Raw genomic sequence first — 18968 nt, forward strand, 5'->3', positions numbered from 1 at the left:
TAGTGTAACATGTGAGTGCTGAAGAGGATCACCTGTCCTGCCTCTATGAATAGTGAATAGCTCCGCATTGTGCACCCTCTCTTATACTGTGGACGAGATTTATCAAACTTTCTAAAAAGGCAATGAGGAGGTGTTGGCCATTGCAGCCTATCAGATTCTAACTATCACTGACAAGAATGTACTAAATAACTAATAGCTAGAATCTAATTGGATGCTATGGACAACACCTCCACTTCTCCTCCTAATGGTGCCCATACACTTGTGCGATGCCCCGCAACGCGCTATCGCGGGGCATCGCACCGGCAGTTCAGGTGTAATGAAATCGCACCTGAACTGCCAAAGTGATTACCATGCGATCATGCGTCTGGCCGCTCCCGGAGGGTGCCCATCACACATCGCAGTGCGATATATTGCAAGTGTTTTAAAAAACACATGCGATCGCACTGCGATTCGATAAATATTAAGTGCAGCACATACTATCTTGAGACGCGAGATTCGACCGGCGTGCCCGCTTGTCACGTCGCAAGGTACCTAAAATGGGCATACAATCCTTCGATTTCTCTCACAGATCTGGTCGAAATCGAAGGTTAGCACCGATTATCTAACAAGTGTATGGGCACCATTAGAAGGCTTGATGAATCTCACCCTGCGCATTATGCTAGTATACCGCTAACACCTGAGTGGATTTGTTATGATTTTGTCTCTTTTCTACTATCTCCCTAAATCTGAATGTAAAGCAGTTTTCCTATAACCTTTTTGAGCAGCACAAAATCGTTCTCTGCTGAAGCCCGCTGCTCAATTTCAGTCTCATACCTGTTGGTATATAAATGTTAGGTACATCAAATGCAATATGAATGCTATTACAATACACATCAACTATATTTCCCATTTCAAAAAGAGGGTGATACAGTGTCAGATATATGCACCATCTTACAGACAGTTGGAAATAATATCTTTTATGTAGTTTGCACATTTTATATACAACTATTACTTTAGAGTATTACTAGATTTGTTTCTTTTGTTTATTAGTTTGATACATCACAAGTCTTTAAATTCAATTTGATTTCCTAACAGCAAACAATCTATTTAAAGTTTGATGGTTACAATTAGCCTACTATGCTCTTACTGTTCCAATATAATACACATTATTTATATTTGTTTTAGGAAATTAGGGTAATTAGGAGCAGATCTCCAGTGGTGCACTCGCCAATTACATAAACATTCAGACATTAGTATTAAGGCAGTTACCATTACAAGAGCAAGTTTTGTTACTTAAATCAATAAACAAAATGTGAACTACTAGTTGAAATCATGAAAATGTGCATTGCTCAATAAGAGGCAAATAGTTTGCAGTGTTCCTTGAATACTCAATTTTTCCCACTCTGTTATCTCTGCTGTATTTGTGAAAATGGGCATATTGCTGTATTCCAGGCATTCCCAACTTCAGCCCTCAAGGCACACTAGCAGTGCAGGTTTTACTGATATCCAGGCTTCAGCACAGATGGTTAAATACAAATACTGAGGTACTAATTAAGTCACCTGTGCTCAAGCATGGATATCATTAATACCTGGACTGTTACTGTGCCTTGAGGACCGAGGTTGGGAATGCCTGCCGAAATCAGTCTGTTCAGGAGTGCATTTTCCACTAAACAGAGAGGAACTCAGGGGGAGATGTAAAGGCCCCCACACATTAGAACGATATTGTACACGATGTGCATGATTTCGACACATTGGATCGATATAGCGTTAATAAAAGAGCAAACCGTGTACCTTTCTCTACTGATAATGATCTGATGCACGGTCCCATGGGTCATTTGTTGTATCTTCAGATCTCCCTAGGTGCAGGCATGATCAGAAGCTATCACCAATGACAGCATGCTCTCTAATGGGCAAAACCATGTGCACTGCATGAAGGGGGGGGAGCAGATGATCATGTAACGTGTGCAGAGAGTGTTAGATTTGGGTGGGGTGTGCTCAAACTAAAATCTAATTTGCAGTGTAAAAATAAAGCAGCTAGTATTTACCCTGCACAGAAACAATATAACCCACCCAAATCTAGCTCTCTCTGCACATGTTATACCTGCCCCCCCCCCCCCCCCCCCACCCCCTGCATGTCTTTGTCCATTAGAGAGAGATTTTGCTTTTGCGATCGGGTCTGAATTAGGTCATATGGACGTTTTTCAAAGATGGATGCAGATCGCTGCATACGCACCCAGATCTGCGTCCATCTCCTCACATGCTAAGGGCCGCCCAACACTGGGCAAGGCCAGCCAGCATGTGTGATGGGCCGCCTCACGATGCATCCACATTTATATTGCAGATACATCGAATTAAGGTTGAACCCTGTCAGAGCAGCCTAGATGCACTGTCAGGCAGTCCGCTGACATTTTTTTTAAACAGAGTGGCTGCGTGTGATGTAATGCAGCTGTCCTGAAAACGCTCCCGGGCCGCCACACATCCCAACGCCCCACGAATGCTTACCACTGTCAATCACATTGCGACCGCATCGCAATGTGTAAGGTCACGCAGGGTGGATGTGGCTGCTGCGCATGTGCAATTTGCCAATGCAGGTAGACTGCGCTGCGGGCTGCATCATTGGCCATCTCTGAATCAGCCCCTATATCATAACCCTAGGACTACCGGGGAGCTGCTGGGGAGTTCAAGAGAAGTCAAATGTGCTATAAACGGCGCTATTTGAAACTTACAACTAACCTCTGTATGTATGAAAGCAGATAATGTAGAGACAAATCACTTTTCTCTGTAGTATCTGCAAACATCTAACGATTTTGCCATCACGATACAATTGTATGGTGATGTAAACTCATTCAGATGTACTAAAAACCATAAGCGCACTTTTGCAGAAGGGATTTCCTGCCAGAATGTGTTCTAACCCACAGCATCTGCTGAGGTCCAGGCTGCGAGATCTTGCACATGGCAGGGAAGCTGGCTGGGGGGTAAGACTAGTGTTGATGCGCTGTGTCTATAGCAAGGATTCCTGGATAGGGAAGTTTTCACCACTCCCCCACTCAGGCCACTGAGATGTTATCACACCTCATTAATATTGCTTCCTGCTTCAGGTGAAGCAGAAAGAGCTACAGTGGCATGATAAATGCTGCTATAGTAAATTTACCCCTCATTGTTACTAGAGATGAGCGGGTTCGGTTCCTCGGAATCCGAACCCGCCCGAACTTCATTTTTTTTTACACGGGGCCGAGCGACTCGGATCTTCCCGCCTTGCTCGGTTAACCCGAGCGCGCCCGAACGTCATCATCCCGCTGTCGGATTCTCGCGAGGCTCGGATTCTATCGCGAGACTCGGATTCTATATAAGGAGCCGCGCGTCGCCGCCATTTTCACATGTGCATTGAGATTCATAGGGAGAGGACGTGGCTGGCGTTCTCTCCGTTTATAGAGAAGAGAGTGAGACAGTAGAGAGAGACACAGTAGTAATTTTGGGGAGCATTAGGAGGAGTACTAGTAGTTACTTGCTGAAGTGATAGATAGTGTGACTGTATTATCTGACTTGTGGGGGAGACACTGACAGTGGGGAGCAGTTAGAGTCTGAGAGCAGGACTCAGGAGTACATATAACGTACAGTGCACACTTTTGCTGCCAGAGTGCCACACTGCCATTGTGACCACACTGACCACCAGTATAATATATATTGTGATTGTCTGCTTAGGAGTACTACTTGCAAGTTGCTGATAGTGTGACCAGTGACCTGACCACCAGTTTAATAATCACCACCAGTTTAATATATATAATATATATATATAATTGTATATAATATATATATAATATTGTATACCACCTACCCATTTTTTTTCTTTCTTCTTCTTTATACATACTACTATAGTAGCTTACTGTAGCAGTCTGCGGTGCTGCTGAGCTGACAGTGTCCAGCAGGTCCGTCATCAGTCATTACATAATAAATATATATACCTGTCCGGCTGCAGTACTAGTGTGATATTATATATATATATATATATATATTGATTTCATCTCATTATCATCCAGTCTATATTAGCAGCAGACACAGTACGGTAGTCCACGGCTGTAGCTACCTCTGTGTCGGCAGTCGCTCGTCCATCCATAATTGTATACCACCTACCCGTGTTTTTTTTTTTTTCTTTCTTCTTTATACATACTACTATAGTAGCTTACTGTAGCAGTCTGCGGTGCTGCTGAGCTGACAGTGTCCAGCAGGTCCGTCATCAGTCATTACATAATAAATATATCTACCTGTCCGGCTGCAGTACTAGTGTGATATTATATATATATATATATTGATTTCATCTCATTATCATCCAGTCTATATTAGCAGCAGACACAGTACGGTAGTCCACGGCTGTAGCTACCTCTGTGTCGGCAGTCGCTCGTCCATCCATAATTGTATACCACCTACCCGTGGTTTTTTTTTTCTTTCTTCTTTATACATACTACTATAGTAGCTTACTGTAGCAGTCTGCGGTGCTGCTGAGCTGACAGTGTCCAGCAGGTCCGTCATCAGTCATTACATAATAAATATATATACCTGTCCGGCTGCAGTACTAGTGATATTATATATATATATATTGATTTCATCTCATTATCATCCAGTCTATATTAGCAGCAGACACAGTACGGTAGTCCACGGCTGTAGCTACCTCTGTGTCGGCAGTCGCTCGTCCATCCATAAGTATACTAGTATCCATCCATCTCCATTGTTTACCTGAGGTGCCTTTTAGTTGTGCCTATTAAAATATGGAGAACAAAAATGTTGAGGTTCCAAAATTAGGGAAAGATCAAGATCCACTTCCACCTCGTGCTGAAGCTGCTGCCACTAGTCATGGCCGAGACGATGAAATGCCAGCAACGTCGTCTGCCAAGGCCGATGCCCAATGTCATAGTACAGAGCATGTAAAATCCAAAACACCAAATATCAGTAAAAAAAGGACTCCAAAATCTAAAATAAAATTGTCGGAGGAGAAGCGTAAACTTGCCAATATGCCATTTACCACACGGAGTGGCAAGGAACGGCTGAGGCCCTGGCCTATGTTCATGGCTAGTGGTTCAGCTTCACATGAGGATGGAAGCACTCAGCCTCTCGCTAGAAAAATGAAAAGACTCAAGCTGGCAAAAGCACCGCAAAGAACTGTGCATTCTTCGAAATCCCAAATCCACAAGGAGAGTCCAATTGTGTCGGTTGCGATGCCTGACCTTCCCAACACTGGATGTGAACAGCATGCGCCTTCCACCATTTGCACGCCCCCTGCAAGTGCTGGAAGGAGCACCCGCAGTCCAGTTCCTGATAGTCAGATTGAAGATGTCAGTGTTGAAGTACACCAGGATGAGGAGGATATGGGTGTTGCTGGCGCTGGGGAGGAAATTGACAAGGAGGATTCTGATGGTGAGGTGGTTTGTTTAAGTCAGGCACCCGGGGAGACACCTGTTGTCCGTGGGAGGAATATGGCCGTTGACATGCCTGGTGAAAATACCAAAAAAATCAGCTCTTTGGTGTGGAAGTATTTCAACAGAAATGCGGACAACATTTGTCAAGCCGTGTGTTGCCTTTGTCAAGCTGTAATAAGTAGGGGTAAGGACGTTAACCATCTCGGAACATCCTCCCTTATACGTCACCTGCAGCGCATTCATAATAAGTCAGTGACAAGTTCAAAAACTTTGGGCGACAGCGGAAGCAGTCCACTGACCAGTAAATCCCTTCCTCTTGTAACCAAGCTCACGCAAACCACCCCACCAACTCCCTCAGTGTCAATTTCCTCCTTCCCCAGGAATGCCAATAGTCCTGCAGGCCATGTCACTGGCAATTCTGACGATTCCTCTCCTGCCTGGGATTCCTCCGATGCATCCTTGCGTGTAACGCCTACTGCTGCTGGCGCTGCTGTTGTTGCTGCTGGGAGTCGATGGTCATCCCAGAGGGGAAATCGTAAGACCACTTTTACTACTTCCACCAAGCAATTGACTGTCCAACAGTCCTTTGCGAGGAAGATGAAATATCACAGCAGTCATCCTGCTGCAAAGCGGATAACTGAGGCCTTGGCATCCTGGGTGGTGAGAAACGTGGTTCCGGTATCCATCATTACTGCAGAGCCAACTAGAGACTTGTTGGAGGTACTGTGTCCCCGGTACCAAATACCATCTAGGTTCCATTTCTCTATGCAGGCGATACCGAAAATGTACACAGACCTCAGAAAAAGAGTTACCAGTGTCCTAAAAAATGCAGCTGTACCCAATGTCCACTTAACCACGGACATGTGGACAAGTGGAGCAGGGCAGGGTCAGGACTATATGACTGTGACAGCCCACTGGGTAGATGTATGGACTCCCGCCGCAAGAACAGCAGCGGCGGCACCAGTAGCAGCATCTCGCAGACGCCAACTCTTTCCTAGGCAGGCTACGCTTTGTATCACCGGTTTCCAGAATACGCACACAGCTGAAAACCTCTTACGGCAACTGAGGAAGATCATCGCGGAATGGCTTACCCCAATTGGACTCTCCTGTGGATTTGTGGCATCGGACAACGCCAGCAATATTGTGTGTGCATTAAATCTGGGCAAATTCCAGCACGTCCCATGTTTTGCACATACCTTGAATTTGGTGGTGCAGAATTTTTTTAAAAACGACAGGGGCATGCAAGAGATGCTGTCGGTGGCCAGAAGAATTGCGGGACACTTTCGGCGTACAGGCACCACGTACAGAAGACTGGAGCAACACCAAAAACGCCTGAACCTGCCCTGCCATCATCTGAAGCAAGAAGTGGTAACGAGGTGGAATTCAACCCTATATATGCTTCAGAGGTTGGAGGAGCAGCAAAAGGCCATTCAAGCCTATACAATTCAGCACGATATAGGAGGTGGAATGCACCTGTCTCAAGCGCAGTGGAGAATGATTTCAACGTTGTGCAAGGTTCTGCTGCCCTTTGAACTTGCCACACGTGAAGTCAGTTCTGACACTGCCAGCCTGAGTCAGGTCATTCCCCTCATCAGGCTTTTGCAGAAGAAGCTGGAGACATTGAAGGAGGAGCTAACATGGAGCGATTCCGCTAGGCATGTGGGACTTGTGGATGGAGCCCTTAATTCGCTTAACAAGGATTCACGGGTGGTCAATCTGTTGAAATCAGAGCACTACATTTTGGCCACCGTGCTCGATCCTAGATTTAAAACCTACCTTGGATCTCTCTTTCCGGCAGACACAAGTCTGCTGGGGTTCAAAGACCTGCTGGTGAGAAAATTGTCAAGTCAAGCGGAACGCGACCTGTCAACATCTCCTCCTTCACATTCTCCCGCAACTGGGGGTGCGAGGAAAAGGCTATGAATTCCGAGCCCACCCGCTGGCGGTGATGCAGGGCAGTCTGGAGCGACTGCTGATGCTGACATCTGGTCCGGACTGAAGGACCTGTCAACGATTACGGACATGTCGTCTACTGTCACTGCATATGATTCTCTCACCATTGAAAGAATGGTGGAGGATTATATGAGTGACCGCATCCAAGTAGGCACGTCACACAGTCCGTACTTATACTGGCAGAAAAAAGAGGCAATTTGGAGGCCCTTGCACAAACTGGCTTTATTCTACCTAAGTTGCCCTCCCACAAGTGTGTACTCCGAAAGAGTGTTTAGTGCCGCCGCTCACCTTGTCAGCAATCGGCGTACGAGGTTACTTCCAGAAAATGTGGAGAAGATGATGTTCATTAAAATGAATTATAATCAATTCCTCCGTGGAGACATTGACCAGCAGCAATTGCCTCCACAAAGTACACAGGGAGCTGAGATGGTGGATTCCAGTGGGGACGAATTGATAATCTGTGAGGAGGGGGATGTACACGGTGATATATAGGAGGATGATGATGAGGTGGACATCTTGCCTCTGTAGAGCCAGTTTGTGCAAGGAGAGATTAATTGCTTCTTTTTTGGTGGGGGTCCAAACCAACCCGTCATTTCAGTCACAGTCGTGTGGCAGACCCTGTCACTGAAATGATGGGTTGGTTAAAGTGTGCATGTCCTGTTTATACAACATAAGGGTGGGTGGGAGGGCCCAAGGACAATTCCATCTTGCACCTCTTTTTTCTTTAATTTTTCTTTGCGTCATGTGCTGTTTGGGGAGTGTTTTTTGGAAGGGCCATCCTGCGTGACACTGCAGTGCCACTCCTAGATGGGCCCGGTGTTTGTGTCGGCCACTAGGGTCGCTTATCTTACTCACACAGCTACCTCATTGCGCCTCTTTTTTTCTTTGCGTCATGTGCTGTTTGGGGAGTGTTTTTTGGAAGGGCCATCCTGCGTGACACTGCAGTGTCACTCCTAGATGGGCCCGGTGTTTGTGTCGGCCACTAGGGTCGCTTATCTTACTCACACAGCTACCTCATTGCGCCTCTTTTTTTCTTTGCGTCATGTGCTGTTTGGGGAGTGTTTTTTGGAAGGGCCATCCTGCGTGACACTGCAGTGCCACTCCTAGATGGGCCCGGTGTTTGTGTCGGCCACTAGGGTCGCTTATCTTACTCACACAGCTACCTCATTGCGCCTCTTTTTTTCTTTGCGTCATGTGCTGTTTGGGGAGTGTTTTTTGGAAGGGCCATCCTGCGTGACACTGCAGTGTCACTCCTAGATGGGCCCGGTGTTTGTGTCGGCCACTAGGGTCGCTTATCTTACTCACACAGCTACCTCATTGCGCCTCTTTTTTTCTTTGCGTCATGTGCTGTTTGGGGAGTGTTTTTTGGAAGGGCCATCCTGCGTGACACTGCAGTGCCACTCCTAGATGGGCCCGGTGTTTGTGTCGGCCACTAGGGTCGCTTATCTTACTCACACAGCTACCTCATTGCGCCTCTTTTTTTCTTTGCGTCATGTGCTGTTTGGGGAGTGTTTTTTGGAAGGGCCATCCTGCGTGACACTGCAGTGCCACTCCTAGATGGGCCCGGTGTTTGTGTCGGCCACTAGGGTCGCTTTTCTTACTCACACAGCTACCTCATTGCGCCTCTTTTTTTCTTTGCGTCATGTGCTGTTTGGGGAGTGTTTTTTGGAAGGGCCATCCTGCGTGACACTGCAGTGCCACTCCTAGATGGGCCAGGTGTTTGTGTCGGCCACTAGGGTCGCTTAGCTTACTCACACAGCTACCTCATTGCGCCTCTTTTTTTCTTTGCGTCATGTGCTGTTTGGGGAGGGTTTTTTGGAAGGGCCATCCTGCGTGACACTGCAGTGACACTCCTAGATGGGCCCGGTGTTTGTGTCGGCCACTAGGGTCGCTTATCTTACTCACACAGCTACCTCATTGCGCCTCTTTTTTTCTTTGCGTCATGTGCTGTTTGGGGAGTGTTTTTTGGAAGGGCCATCCTGCGTGACACTGCAGTGCCACTCCTAGATGGGCCCGGTGTTTGTGTCGGCCACTAGGGTCGCTTTTCTTACTCACACAGCTACCTCATTGCGCCTCTTTTTTTCTTTGCGTCATGTGCTGTTTGGGGAGTGTTTTTTGGAAGGGCCATCCTGCGTGACACTGCAGTGCCACTCCTAGATGGGCCAGGTGTTTGTGTCGGCCACTAGGGTCGCTTAGCTTACTCACACAGCTACCTCATTGCGCCTCTTTTTTTCTTTGCGTCATGTGCTGTTTGGGGAGGGTTTTTTGGAAGGGCCATCCTGCGTGACACTGCAGTGCCACTCCTAGATGGGCCCGGTGTTTGTGTCGGCCACTAGGGTCGCTTATCTTACTCACACAGCTACCTCATTGCGCCTCTTTTTTTCTTTGCGTCATGTGCTGTTTGGGGAGTGTTTTTTGGAAGGGCCATCCTGCGTGACACTGCAGTGCCACTCCTAGATGGGCCCGGTGTTTGTGTCGGCCACTAGGGTCGCTTAGCTTAGTCATCCAGCGACCTCGGTGCAAATTTTAGGACTAAAAATAATATTGTGAGGTGTGAGGTATTCAGAATAGACTGAAAATGAGTGGAAATTATGGTTTTTGAGGTTAATAATACTTTGGGATCAAAATGACCCCCAAATTCTATGATTTAAGCTGTTTTTTAGTGTTTTTTGAAAAAAACACCCGAATCCGACAAAAAAAATTCGGTGAGGTTTTGCCAAAACGCGGTCGAACCCAAAACACGGCCGCGGAACCGAACCCAAAACCAAAACACAAAACCCAAAAAATTTCAAGTGCACATCTCTAATTGTTACCCTACAGATGGAGCTGCGCTCATCTGTGGCGGCTCCATCACAAATGAGAACTCCTGGCACGACTAGGCGATCCATCCAACTAGACACACTGGGAGTGGACAGAGACGCTCCCATTCAGAGCGTCTCTGTCCGGGCACGCCCACGGAGATGCTCTCTATTTAAGTGAATGGGGCTTGTCTCCATCACAGGAGCGCATGCCCAGCCGGAGACTGAGACGCCGTGTCCTAGGCAGGCACGCCTTGGCACAGATGGAGCCACGACTGGCGTAGCTCCACCTGTACTGTATGTGATGTATCACATAACTAAGTCACTAAATACTGCGCAGATTCTAGACTTTCATTTGAAATGCCAGGAGTTATAGAGCTGATTCATAATCGCAGACCTCAAATCACCCTAACGGTCCAGGTTTTAAGTATATCCATTGCAGCAGTCCGAAACGTGTTAGAATCTAACTGTCAAAGGACCACCAGTGACTACCCGTTTAGAAGCCTTGTAGCCCAGCAGTGTGTATATTCCGGATCACACACTGCTTTACCACCGGCGGCTCCATCTTCAATAACCGGGAAAGATCACTTCTGGTTCTGTCTACAACTGTTTAACCTTAATGCTCATACAACCGGAGCACCAATCAGTGGCGTCACAAGGCGGGTGCGGCCAGCACTCGGGTGTGACGCCTAGAAGGGGTGACACCAATCTGTGGGCTCCTCTGCAGTGACAGGAGCCAGGTGTTGCAGTGTGAAATTCTGCTACAGCACCTGGCTCTGACATAACAGAGGAGCCTACAGTGCTGCAGGCAGTCTCCAGGGGCAGCCCAGTACAGCCCAGCATCTCCGGAGATGCTGGGCACACCCCCGGAGTGACGATCTGTGAGGCCACACCCCCTTTCTTTGCGGCCACACCCCCTTTTGCCGAGAGCGTGCCTCCGGTGCGCTGGCATATGAAGGTGCGCACTGGGTGTCACCACACCCGGTGACGCCTCTGGCACCAATGATGGCATTTTAAGGAGGATTAATTTAGTTTCTAGTTTTTTGTTTTATCTGGTGAGTCACCATAGGACTTTTGATTTTTAATCATTTCTATTTCATGTACAATAAAAATTCTATGTTAAGCACTCCAGCACTCAAATTTAGGAAACTTACAGTATTCACCGCTGCAATACAATCCCTTGGTCTCGAGGAGACCTAGTACTTAACACAGGCTACAAAGGAGGGCTGCGCATTTGAACCATCCACTTCTCTTGCGAATTTAAGTATATCCATGTTTGGTCACAGGCATACTTGCCTACTCTCCCAGAAGTAGTGGGAGGCTCACGATTTTTATGGTAGTCCCCCAGAAGAACAGGCAGCTCTCCTGCACCCTGCCCACACCCTAGAGGAGCGGGCAGGATGGAGAGATAGTCTCCAGCATTCGTTGGTCCCTGGGGAGGCAGAGGGAGGGGCTAAAATGACGAGAATAGCTTGGTGATGTCAGAGCCCGGCCTCGCCCCCTGAAGTTCCCTGCAGCTTCTCCTCTCCGGCCTTCTCCAATCACAACTATGTAAGAATGGCCACAGGTGACTTAATTAGTGCAGAACCTCAGTCAATGTGATTTAATCATCTGTGCTGAGCAATGGATATAAAGGTTGAGTCTCCCTTATCCAAAATGCTTGGGACCAGAGGTATTTTGGATATCAGATTTTTCCGTATTTTGGAATAATTGCATACCATAATGAGATATCATGGTGATGGAACCTAAATCTAAGCACAGAATGCATTTATGTTTCATATACACCTTATACACACAGCCTGAAGGTCATTTAATACAATATTTTTAATAACTTTGTGTATTAAACAAAGTTTGTGTACATTGAGCCATCAAAAAACAAAGGTTTCACTATCTCACTCAAAAAAGTCCGTATTTCGGAATATTCCGTATTTCGGAATATTTGGATATGGGATACTCAACCTGTATTTAAAACCTGGATTGTTTGTCTGCCTTGAGAGCCGCATTTGGAAACTCTGCTATAAGCTAACTAAACAGGAGCTTCTCCACAGGTCTAGGACCACACAGAAATGGAGATAAGTTGCATTATGCAATAATTCATATCATATATTAGACTCAATGCCTACCAGAGCATACAGGGATATAATTTGACAACAACTGATACAAGCTGCCTTCTATGGTCTATAAGGTGTCATTTTTGGACATGCAGTTGTTTTAGGTGTACTAAATCATTTTACTTGGACTGTCACATACATGCATCTGGATCAGGGACATAAGAAGGTGGTGCAGCCGGTGCAGTGCACACGGAGGTTTGCCACTGGGAAGGAGACAAGCATGCTCACACCCACTGTGATGCATGTTACACTGGTGGTGCGCACAGCTCCTTCTCTCCACTGCTGCACTGCTCTGTCTTCCTGCTCCCACACTGTGTGGGTAGAGATGCCATGACATCTCCCACAGTACCATGCTCAGAGCCATTTGACCTGTGTAGCCTCTCTGAGCATCCTGCCCACCAACCCGTGCTCTGGGGAGTAACTTTATGACACAGGTCGCACTGCCTCCCTGTTAAGAGTTTCATTTGGATTCAGGGGCTGATTCTAAGTTGGGAGCAAAGCTTAGAAACAAGTAACTTTGCACCTGGACAAACCATGTTGTGAAAATAGTAATACATATATTTTTTTGCTTGCATGCAGGGTAAATATGGGCTGCTTTTGCATGTAGCCCTACAGCTTTATGTGTACACTGCAATTTAGATTTGAGTTTGGACACGCCCCTCCCAAATCCAAATCTCTCTGCACATATTAAATCTGCTCCACATGCGGGATGCTTGTCTAACTCAGACATTTTTTTAAAGGGGCAATCATTTACAAGGCATGGTTTTGCCTTGTAAATGATTGCCCCTTTAAATAAATGTCCACGTTCGGCCGGAATCCCGCACATCAGGTGAACTCGGGCTCCATTACATCCGCCACATGTGTTTCTATTTGCCCTGTCAGTACAAATCTCCATCAGACGATCATAATTTTAAGACTTATTAAATATATCCTCTATCAGTCTAATAACCTATATATAATTCTTACTGATCCCCAAGATCACTTATTTTTATGTGCCTGCAAGTGCACAACTTGTTAATGGCATACTTTTCACTGACATTAATCATATTGTGCTGTATACAATTGTCTAATTTATATCATTTAAGAATTTATTTTTTGCAATGTTTTGCATTTATCACTGCAAGTGAAGGGCATAAATCTCATAACCGAGCATATGATGATGTTATGAGTGCTGAGGGAGGGGCATGCCAAGAGTCATAGGCGTGCGCAGCTAATTTTGTTAGGGGGTGCACTGCTGGAGGGGCGTGTCTAACACCTCCTTTTGGGCGTGTCTCGCACCGCCTTTTGGGCGTGTCTAGCACCGCCCAGGGACATGTCAACCACTATTTTACATTCTCTCAGTAAAATCACATGGTGTAGTCTAATTTATCCCTAGTTACTAATAATACAAGTAGAAATAATACACCGCAGAGAAATAAAATGAAATATAATGGTGCGACCAGTAGCCAGTACTGACTGTCCGCTACGGCATTAACCTGAGTCCTAGCTGCAGCTGCATACTATCACTACTTACACTTCCCCAACCTATCTCTGACCTAGTGGTGGAACTAGAGTGTGGTGGGCCTTGGTGCAAAATTCACATTACGCCACATGGTATGAGACGAAATTCACATTATGCCATGCGGTATTAGCCGAAATTCACATTACGCCACACGGTATTAGCCAAAATTCACGTTAAGCCACACAGAATAAGACGAAATTTACATTATGCCACACAGTATGAGCCAAAATTCACATTACGCCACAGAGTATGAGCCGAAATTCACATTATGCCACACAGTATGAGCCAAAATTCACATTATGCCACACATTATGATATGAAATTCACATTACGCCACACAGTATGAGCCAAAATTGACATTACGCAGTATGAGATAAAATTTACATTACGCCACACAGTATGAGCCAAAATTGATATTATGCAGTATGAGATAAAATTTACATTATGCCACACAGTATGAGGCAAATTTCACATTACCCCACGTGTGAATGTGCGGCTGCGCCCCGGCCAGAATAGACCCCATAGTACCCCCCAAACACATTATATAATACACAGTGCCCCCTAAACACATTTGCCACATAGTGCCCCCTTACACACATTATGTGACACATAGTGCCCCTCCAAGCACATTATATAATCTACATTACTTGTTGTGGGTGCGCTCGCAGCTGAGCGCTCCTCGTCGCCTGCCACTCCATGCATAGACAATTACTGACGTCCTTTCTCTCTCCTTCACCCCCTCCTTCCCTGCAGTCCTGTTCACATGTGGGTTCCAGAAGCGGGTGCAGCTGACAAATGCACCCTTTGCTGCCCCTGCAGCGGCGTGTCTCTTCCCCTATCGCCAAGCCTGCTGACCGGGTGTAGCGGGCAGGTGTAGAGAGGGAAGCGACGGATGGAGGGTAGGTGCGGGTGCAGAGAGCAGGGTTTGGCAGGCATAGAGAGCGGGGGTGGGCGGGCGTAGCGAGCTGGCGGCCGGCCGTAGAGAGCGGACGGTCTGTGCTGGCTGGTGGGCGGTCTGTGCTGGTGGGCGTAGAGTGCGGGTGTACAGAGTCAGGAATAAAACTGCAAGCTCGGCAATGACTCAGCTACAGGCATGTGTGAGGGGGGTGCCGGACATTAGGGGGTGCCTGTGCGCACCAGGCACCCCCCCCTGCGCACAGCTATGCCAAGAGTGCGTAATTCCCAACCCTGAAATATTGTGTAATCCATAAAAAACAATAACGTTTTCTAAATTGTACTAGAAAAGATTCAAAATATAAGTGAGTTACATGTATGCACTGCACACATGTGAAAACATTGCACGGCAGCGATAGTTTCGCCTGTTTTGAGTATCCCTCTGCTAAGGCAGATGGCTACCCACCATGTTTCATGTCGCAGTGGCTGCATGTGACTTCACTCAGCCGCACCTGCCTGCCCCACAAACGGTCCGGACACAACTGCGTTGTCCGGACCCTGGCCCCCTAAAGCTGCTGTGACGCCCCTTAAACTCCACCACGATCCCCCTCCCACCCGGTGAACATCTCTGCCTGTCAATCAGGCAGAGACATTCGCAGATGTTAGATGCCGCCGCATCCCACAGTGTGCACACATGCAGTTCGGATTCTGGGGGTCATTCCGAGTTGTTCGCTCGTTATTTTTTTCTCGCAACGGAGCGATTAGTCGCTAATGCGCATGCGCAATGTCCGCAGTGCGACTGCGCCAAGTAAATTTGCTATGCAGTTAGGAATTTTACTCACGGCATTACAAGGTTTTTTCTTCGTTCTGGTGATCGTAATGTGATTGACAGGAAGTGGGTGTTTCTGGGCGGAAACAGGCCGTTTTATGGATGTGTGTGAAAAAACGCTACCGTTTCTGGGAAAAACGCGGGAGTGGCTGGAGAAACGGAGGAGTGTCTGGGCGAACGCTGGGTGTGTTTGTGACGTCAAACCAGGAATGACAAGCACTGAACTGATCGCACTGGCAGAGTAAGTCTCGAGCTACTCAGAAACTGCACAGAGAAGTATTTTCACAATATTGCGAATCTTTCGTTCGCAATTTTGATAAGCTAAGATTCCCTCCCAGTAGGCGGCGGCTTAGCGTGTGCAAAGCTGCTAAAAGCAGCTTGCGAGCGAACAACTCGGAATGACCCCCTCTGCACGTGCGCATACTTCAAAAGGCCCCAGCATGGGTTTCATGCTGAATCCGGCCCATAATTGGGCCTCTTGCAGCTCTTTTTCTGCTGTACGTAAGGGCGTAGCTACCATAGTTGCAGACAGTGCAGCTACTATGGGGCCCAGAGCTGAGAAGGACCCAGCTTCCCTGTCAAAGTTACATATGTTAATACATTTTTCACCATTGGGTGGTAGATAGGGGCCCTTTACAAACTTTTTCCTTGGGGTCTGCAATATATCTAAGTATGCTCCTGGACCTGCTTTTAGTCATGTGGTATATAATGAACTGGAGGGCAATACAATGTTACCAAATATAAACTGGGGCACTGTAATGTGGCATAATATGAAGTGGAAGCACTAAAGTGTGAATTGGGGGTACTGTGTTGCATGATGTGTACTCGCAGCCCTACAATTTGACATAATGTGAACTAGGACATTTGTGATACCCACATTGGGGTATCCCTGCTGCATGCTATTGCAGCCCTAGTAGTAATTTGTACGGCCTGAGAGAGAGACTGTTTTGCACAGGCACTGCAGGGTTAATCCCTTTCCCTGGTTGCCTGGCAATGGCCTCGGTTGAGGGGGGCTGGACTAGCAGGGCACTGGGACCTGGGCCTGCAACGAGTGACCCAGCAGCGCGGGAACTCTGCCCCGTTGGGATTGGACAGGGCCATAGCGTGAGGGAAGAGGAGGAGGAGCCGTTAAAAAGGAACTGTGTGGGTCCACGGTCCGGTGCGGGAGGGTTCGTGCGGCGGCGGAAGCTGGTGAAGACCTGCGGCGTGAAGGAGAGACGGGCCAACCTGACCGGAGTGTGAGGAGCCTTTGCCGCAGACCGCCGAGCAAAGGAGGGGAGATCGGATGCTATACACAGCCAGCAGGGAGAAGAGCCGCCCGCAGCAGCAGCGCATCGCCAGTTGGGACACGCTGACGCTGAGCAGGGAAAGGATCCGCCAGCTGCAGCAGAGTCAAAGGGAAGCCCAGCAACCGCAACAGCACCAAGGAGAGCCCAGCAGCCGCGAGTAGGTGCCGGAAGCTGGGATCCGGACACTGCCACTAACCACCAGTGAGCTGGTAAGGGGAACTGCACCTACACTGCACCACCACGATCCCTATCTGGGTGTAGAAGCAGGAGGGACATGACAGTCTAACAGCTAGACACCTCAAGGACATTTTACCCTCTATTCAGATCTTTACTCAGGCGATTGATATGGTGCACTTCTTTATACCCTGTCGAACCCTACTGGTTATATCCAACAGCACGTAATACAGGCCCTCTTGCATTGAACTACCGCAGGGCCAACCTAACCCAGTGCCTACTGACATTTCCATTTTGGACCCCCAGACAGTAACCGCGTGTTGGACTATACCAAACCTCAGCCTCAGTAGGCTGATCATTTGCATTTCCTTTATCCATGGGGTCCTCCTTGGGGTGACCATTCTATTGCCACAGGTTCCTGGGAAAGAAGCTACGAGAGGTCCTGAATCCGCAAGCGTCTTCTGGAAGCGCAGGTACGACACAACACCATCACACATTACTCTGGGGCAAAACATTAACTAAGGCACTGCTATGGTTCAGAAGATGAACTAGGGCACTATTATAGGGCATAAAATGAACATCTGCAGCAGAGAAGTTTCCTTCTAGAAGCATTGGGACAGGGACCCTTGCTACGGGGCCCAGAAAGTCCTGGCTACGCTCCTGGCTGTACGTATAGTGAGTGGCAGATCCTCAGTCAATGTATGTGCAATGCCAATTTTGTATATAGCCTCAGCAAATATTGGTATAGTGACTGTTAAGTGCAGGAATTGACTAGAGCATTTACAGCCCTGTGAAAGTGTAATACCGACTTACCTGCGTTTAAACTCTTCAACACGTTCCTGCTCATTACGTAACTCTCCCTCCAAGCGGCCCTTATTGCTCACTATGCCGTCCAGCTGACTTTTCAAGTTATTAATATAAGCAATGAAGATAGGTTCAATGTTACTTTTCTGACCAGCCTTACTTCCCCCTCCTTGTTGCTGCAACAGGCTCCACTTAGTCTCAAGTACTTTATTCTGTTGCTCAAGAAATCGAACCTGGCAAAAGATACAAAGACAATAACAATATGCAAATTAAATACATACTGATACTGTTCAACATTATTCCAGAATAGAAATCAACCAAACTAGTGGCATTTACAGTAATACCTCTTTCGTGGTTTTCTGACTTATGTCATGCTAAAAGGACCATAGAGTCAGATCACCAGTGCTTAGAGATGATGTTATCTCCAAGTGCCGGCAGATCAGGCAGACTGCACACAGGTGCAGTTTGAAAGGGGTCTATCAGGCAATAATCCGGGTCCAGTCTGCGATGTGATACGGGTTGAAACCATGTTCAATAACCCAGGTTGGACCTGTGATTTTGGTGTGAAAGTAGTAGAAGTATGAAACGTATTGCAGTACAGTTGATATAGGCCAAGCATGCAGCATTAATATATTCAATGTAAGCCTGGCATTCACTGTAGATTTTAATAATTAATAATAATAATAATAATAACAACAACAATGCAATATATATATTTTTTATTAAATACAAAATTTGCAATTATATCATTATGAAAAAGACTAAATATACACTAAGATCATACCTTGTCAATGAACGCAGCAAATTTGTTATTTAGGGTCTTGATCTGCTCTCTTTCCTCTTTCTTCTGAACTGAAATGTTTGGATCGATGCCCAAAATGACTGGTTTCAAGAGGTTTTTATCATAGACCAGACTTCTGATAGTCTCAGATGGAGCTGCAGATCGAGATCCTCCATACCCTCTTCCACCATACCCACCGCCTGAGCCACCGAGCCCACTGCCTGAGCCACCAAACCCACCACCTGATAATGAAATCCTGCCACCAGCTTGCTGGTTGTAGAGGCTTCTACTCCCAAAGTTGGCACTGGGGGCAGAGATAAGACCTGCACGACTCCATTGCGAGGATGAGCTATTGCTGGCTCTGTTGCTGCCTCCCACTGAAAATGAGCTAAAGCCTTTAGAAGATGCTCCTCCAGAGGATGTAACACGTTGTTTCAAACTCAT

General features: G+C 47.1%; 1 protein-coding gene across 1 annotated transcript in view; it reads right to left on the reverse strand.

The window, feature by feature from the left end:
* LOC134990872 (keratin, type II cytoskeletal cochleal-like) overlaps positions 1–18968 on the reverse strand; it is a 45959-nt gene extending 26991 nt beyond the window's left edge. Inside the window, exons 1-3 of the mRNA XM_063950723.1 lie at positions 18528–18968; positions 17753–17976; positions 753–813 (exon numbers count right to left, since the gene is read on the reverse strand). Coding sequence (XP_063806793.1) covers positions 753–813; positions 17753–17976; positions 18528–18968 — 726 coding nt within the window. The remainder of the gene's footprint in view (positions 1–752; positions 814–17752; positions 17977–18527) is intronic.

The sequence above is a fragment of the Pseudophryne corroboree genome, chromosome 2 (assembly GCF_028390025.1).
Source record: "Pseudophryne corroboree isolate aPseCor3 chromosome 2, aPseCor3.hap2, whole genome shotgun sequence".
Classification (NCBI taxonomy): Eukaryota; Metazoa; Chordata; class Amphibia; order Anura; family Myobatrachidae; genus Pseudophryne; species Pseudophryne corroboree.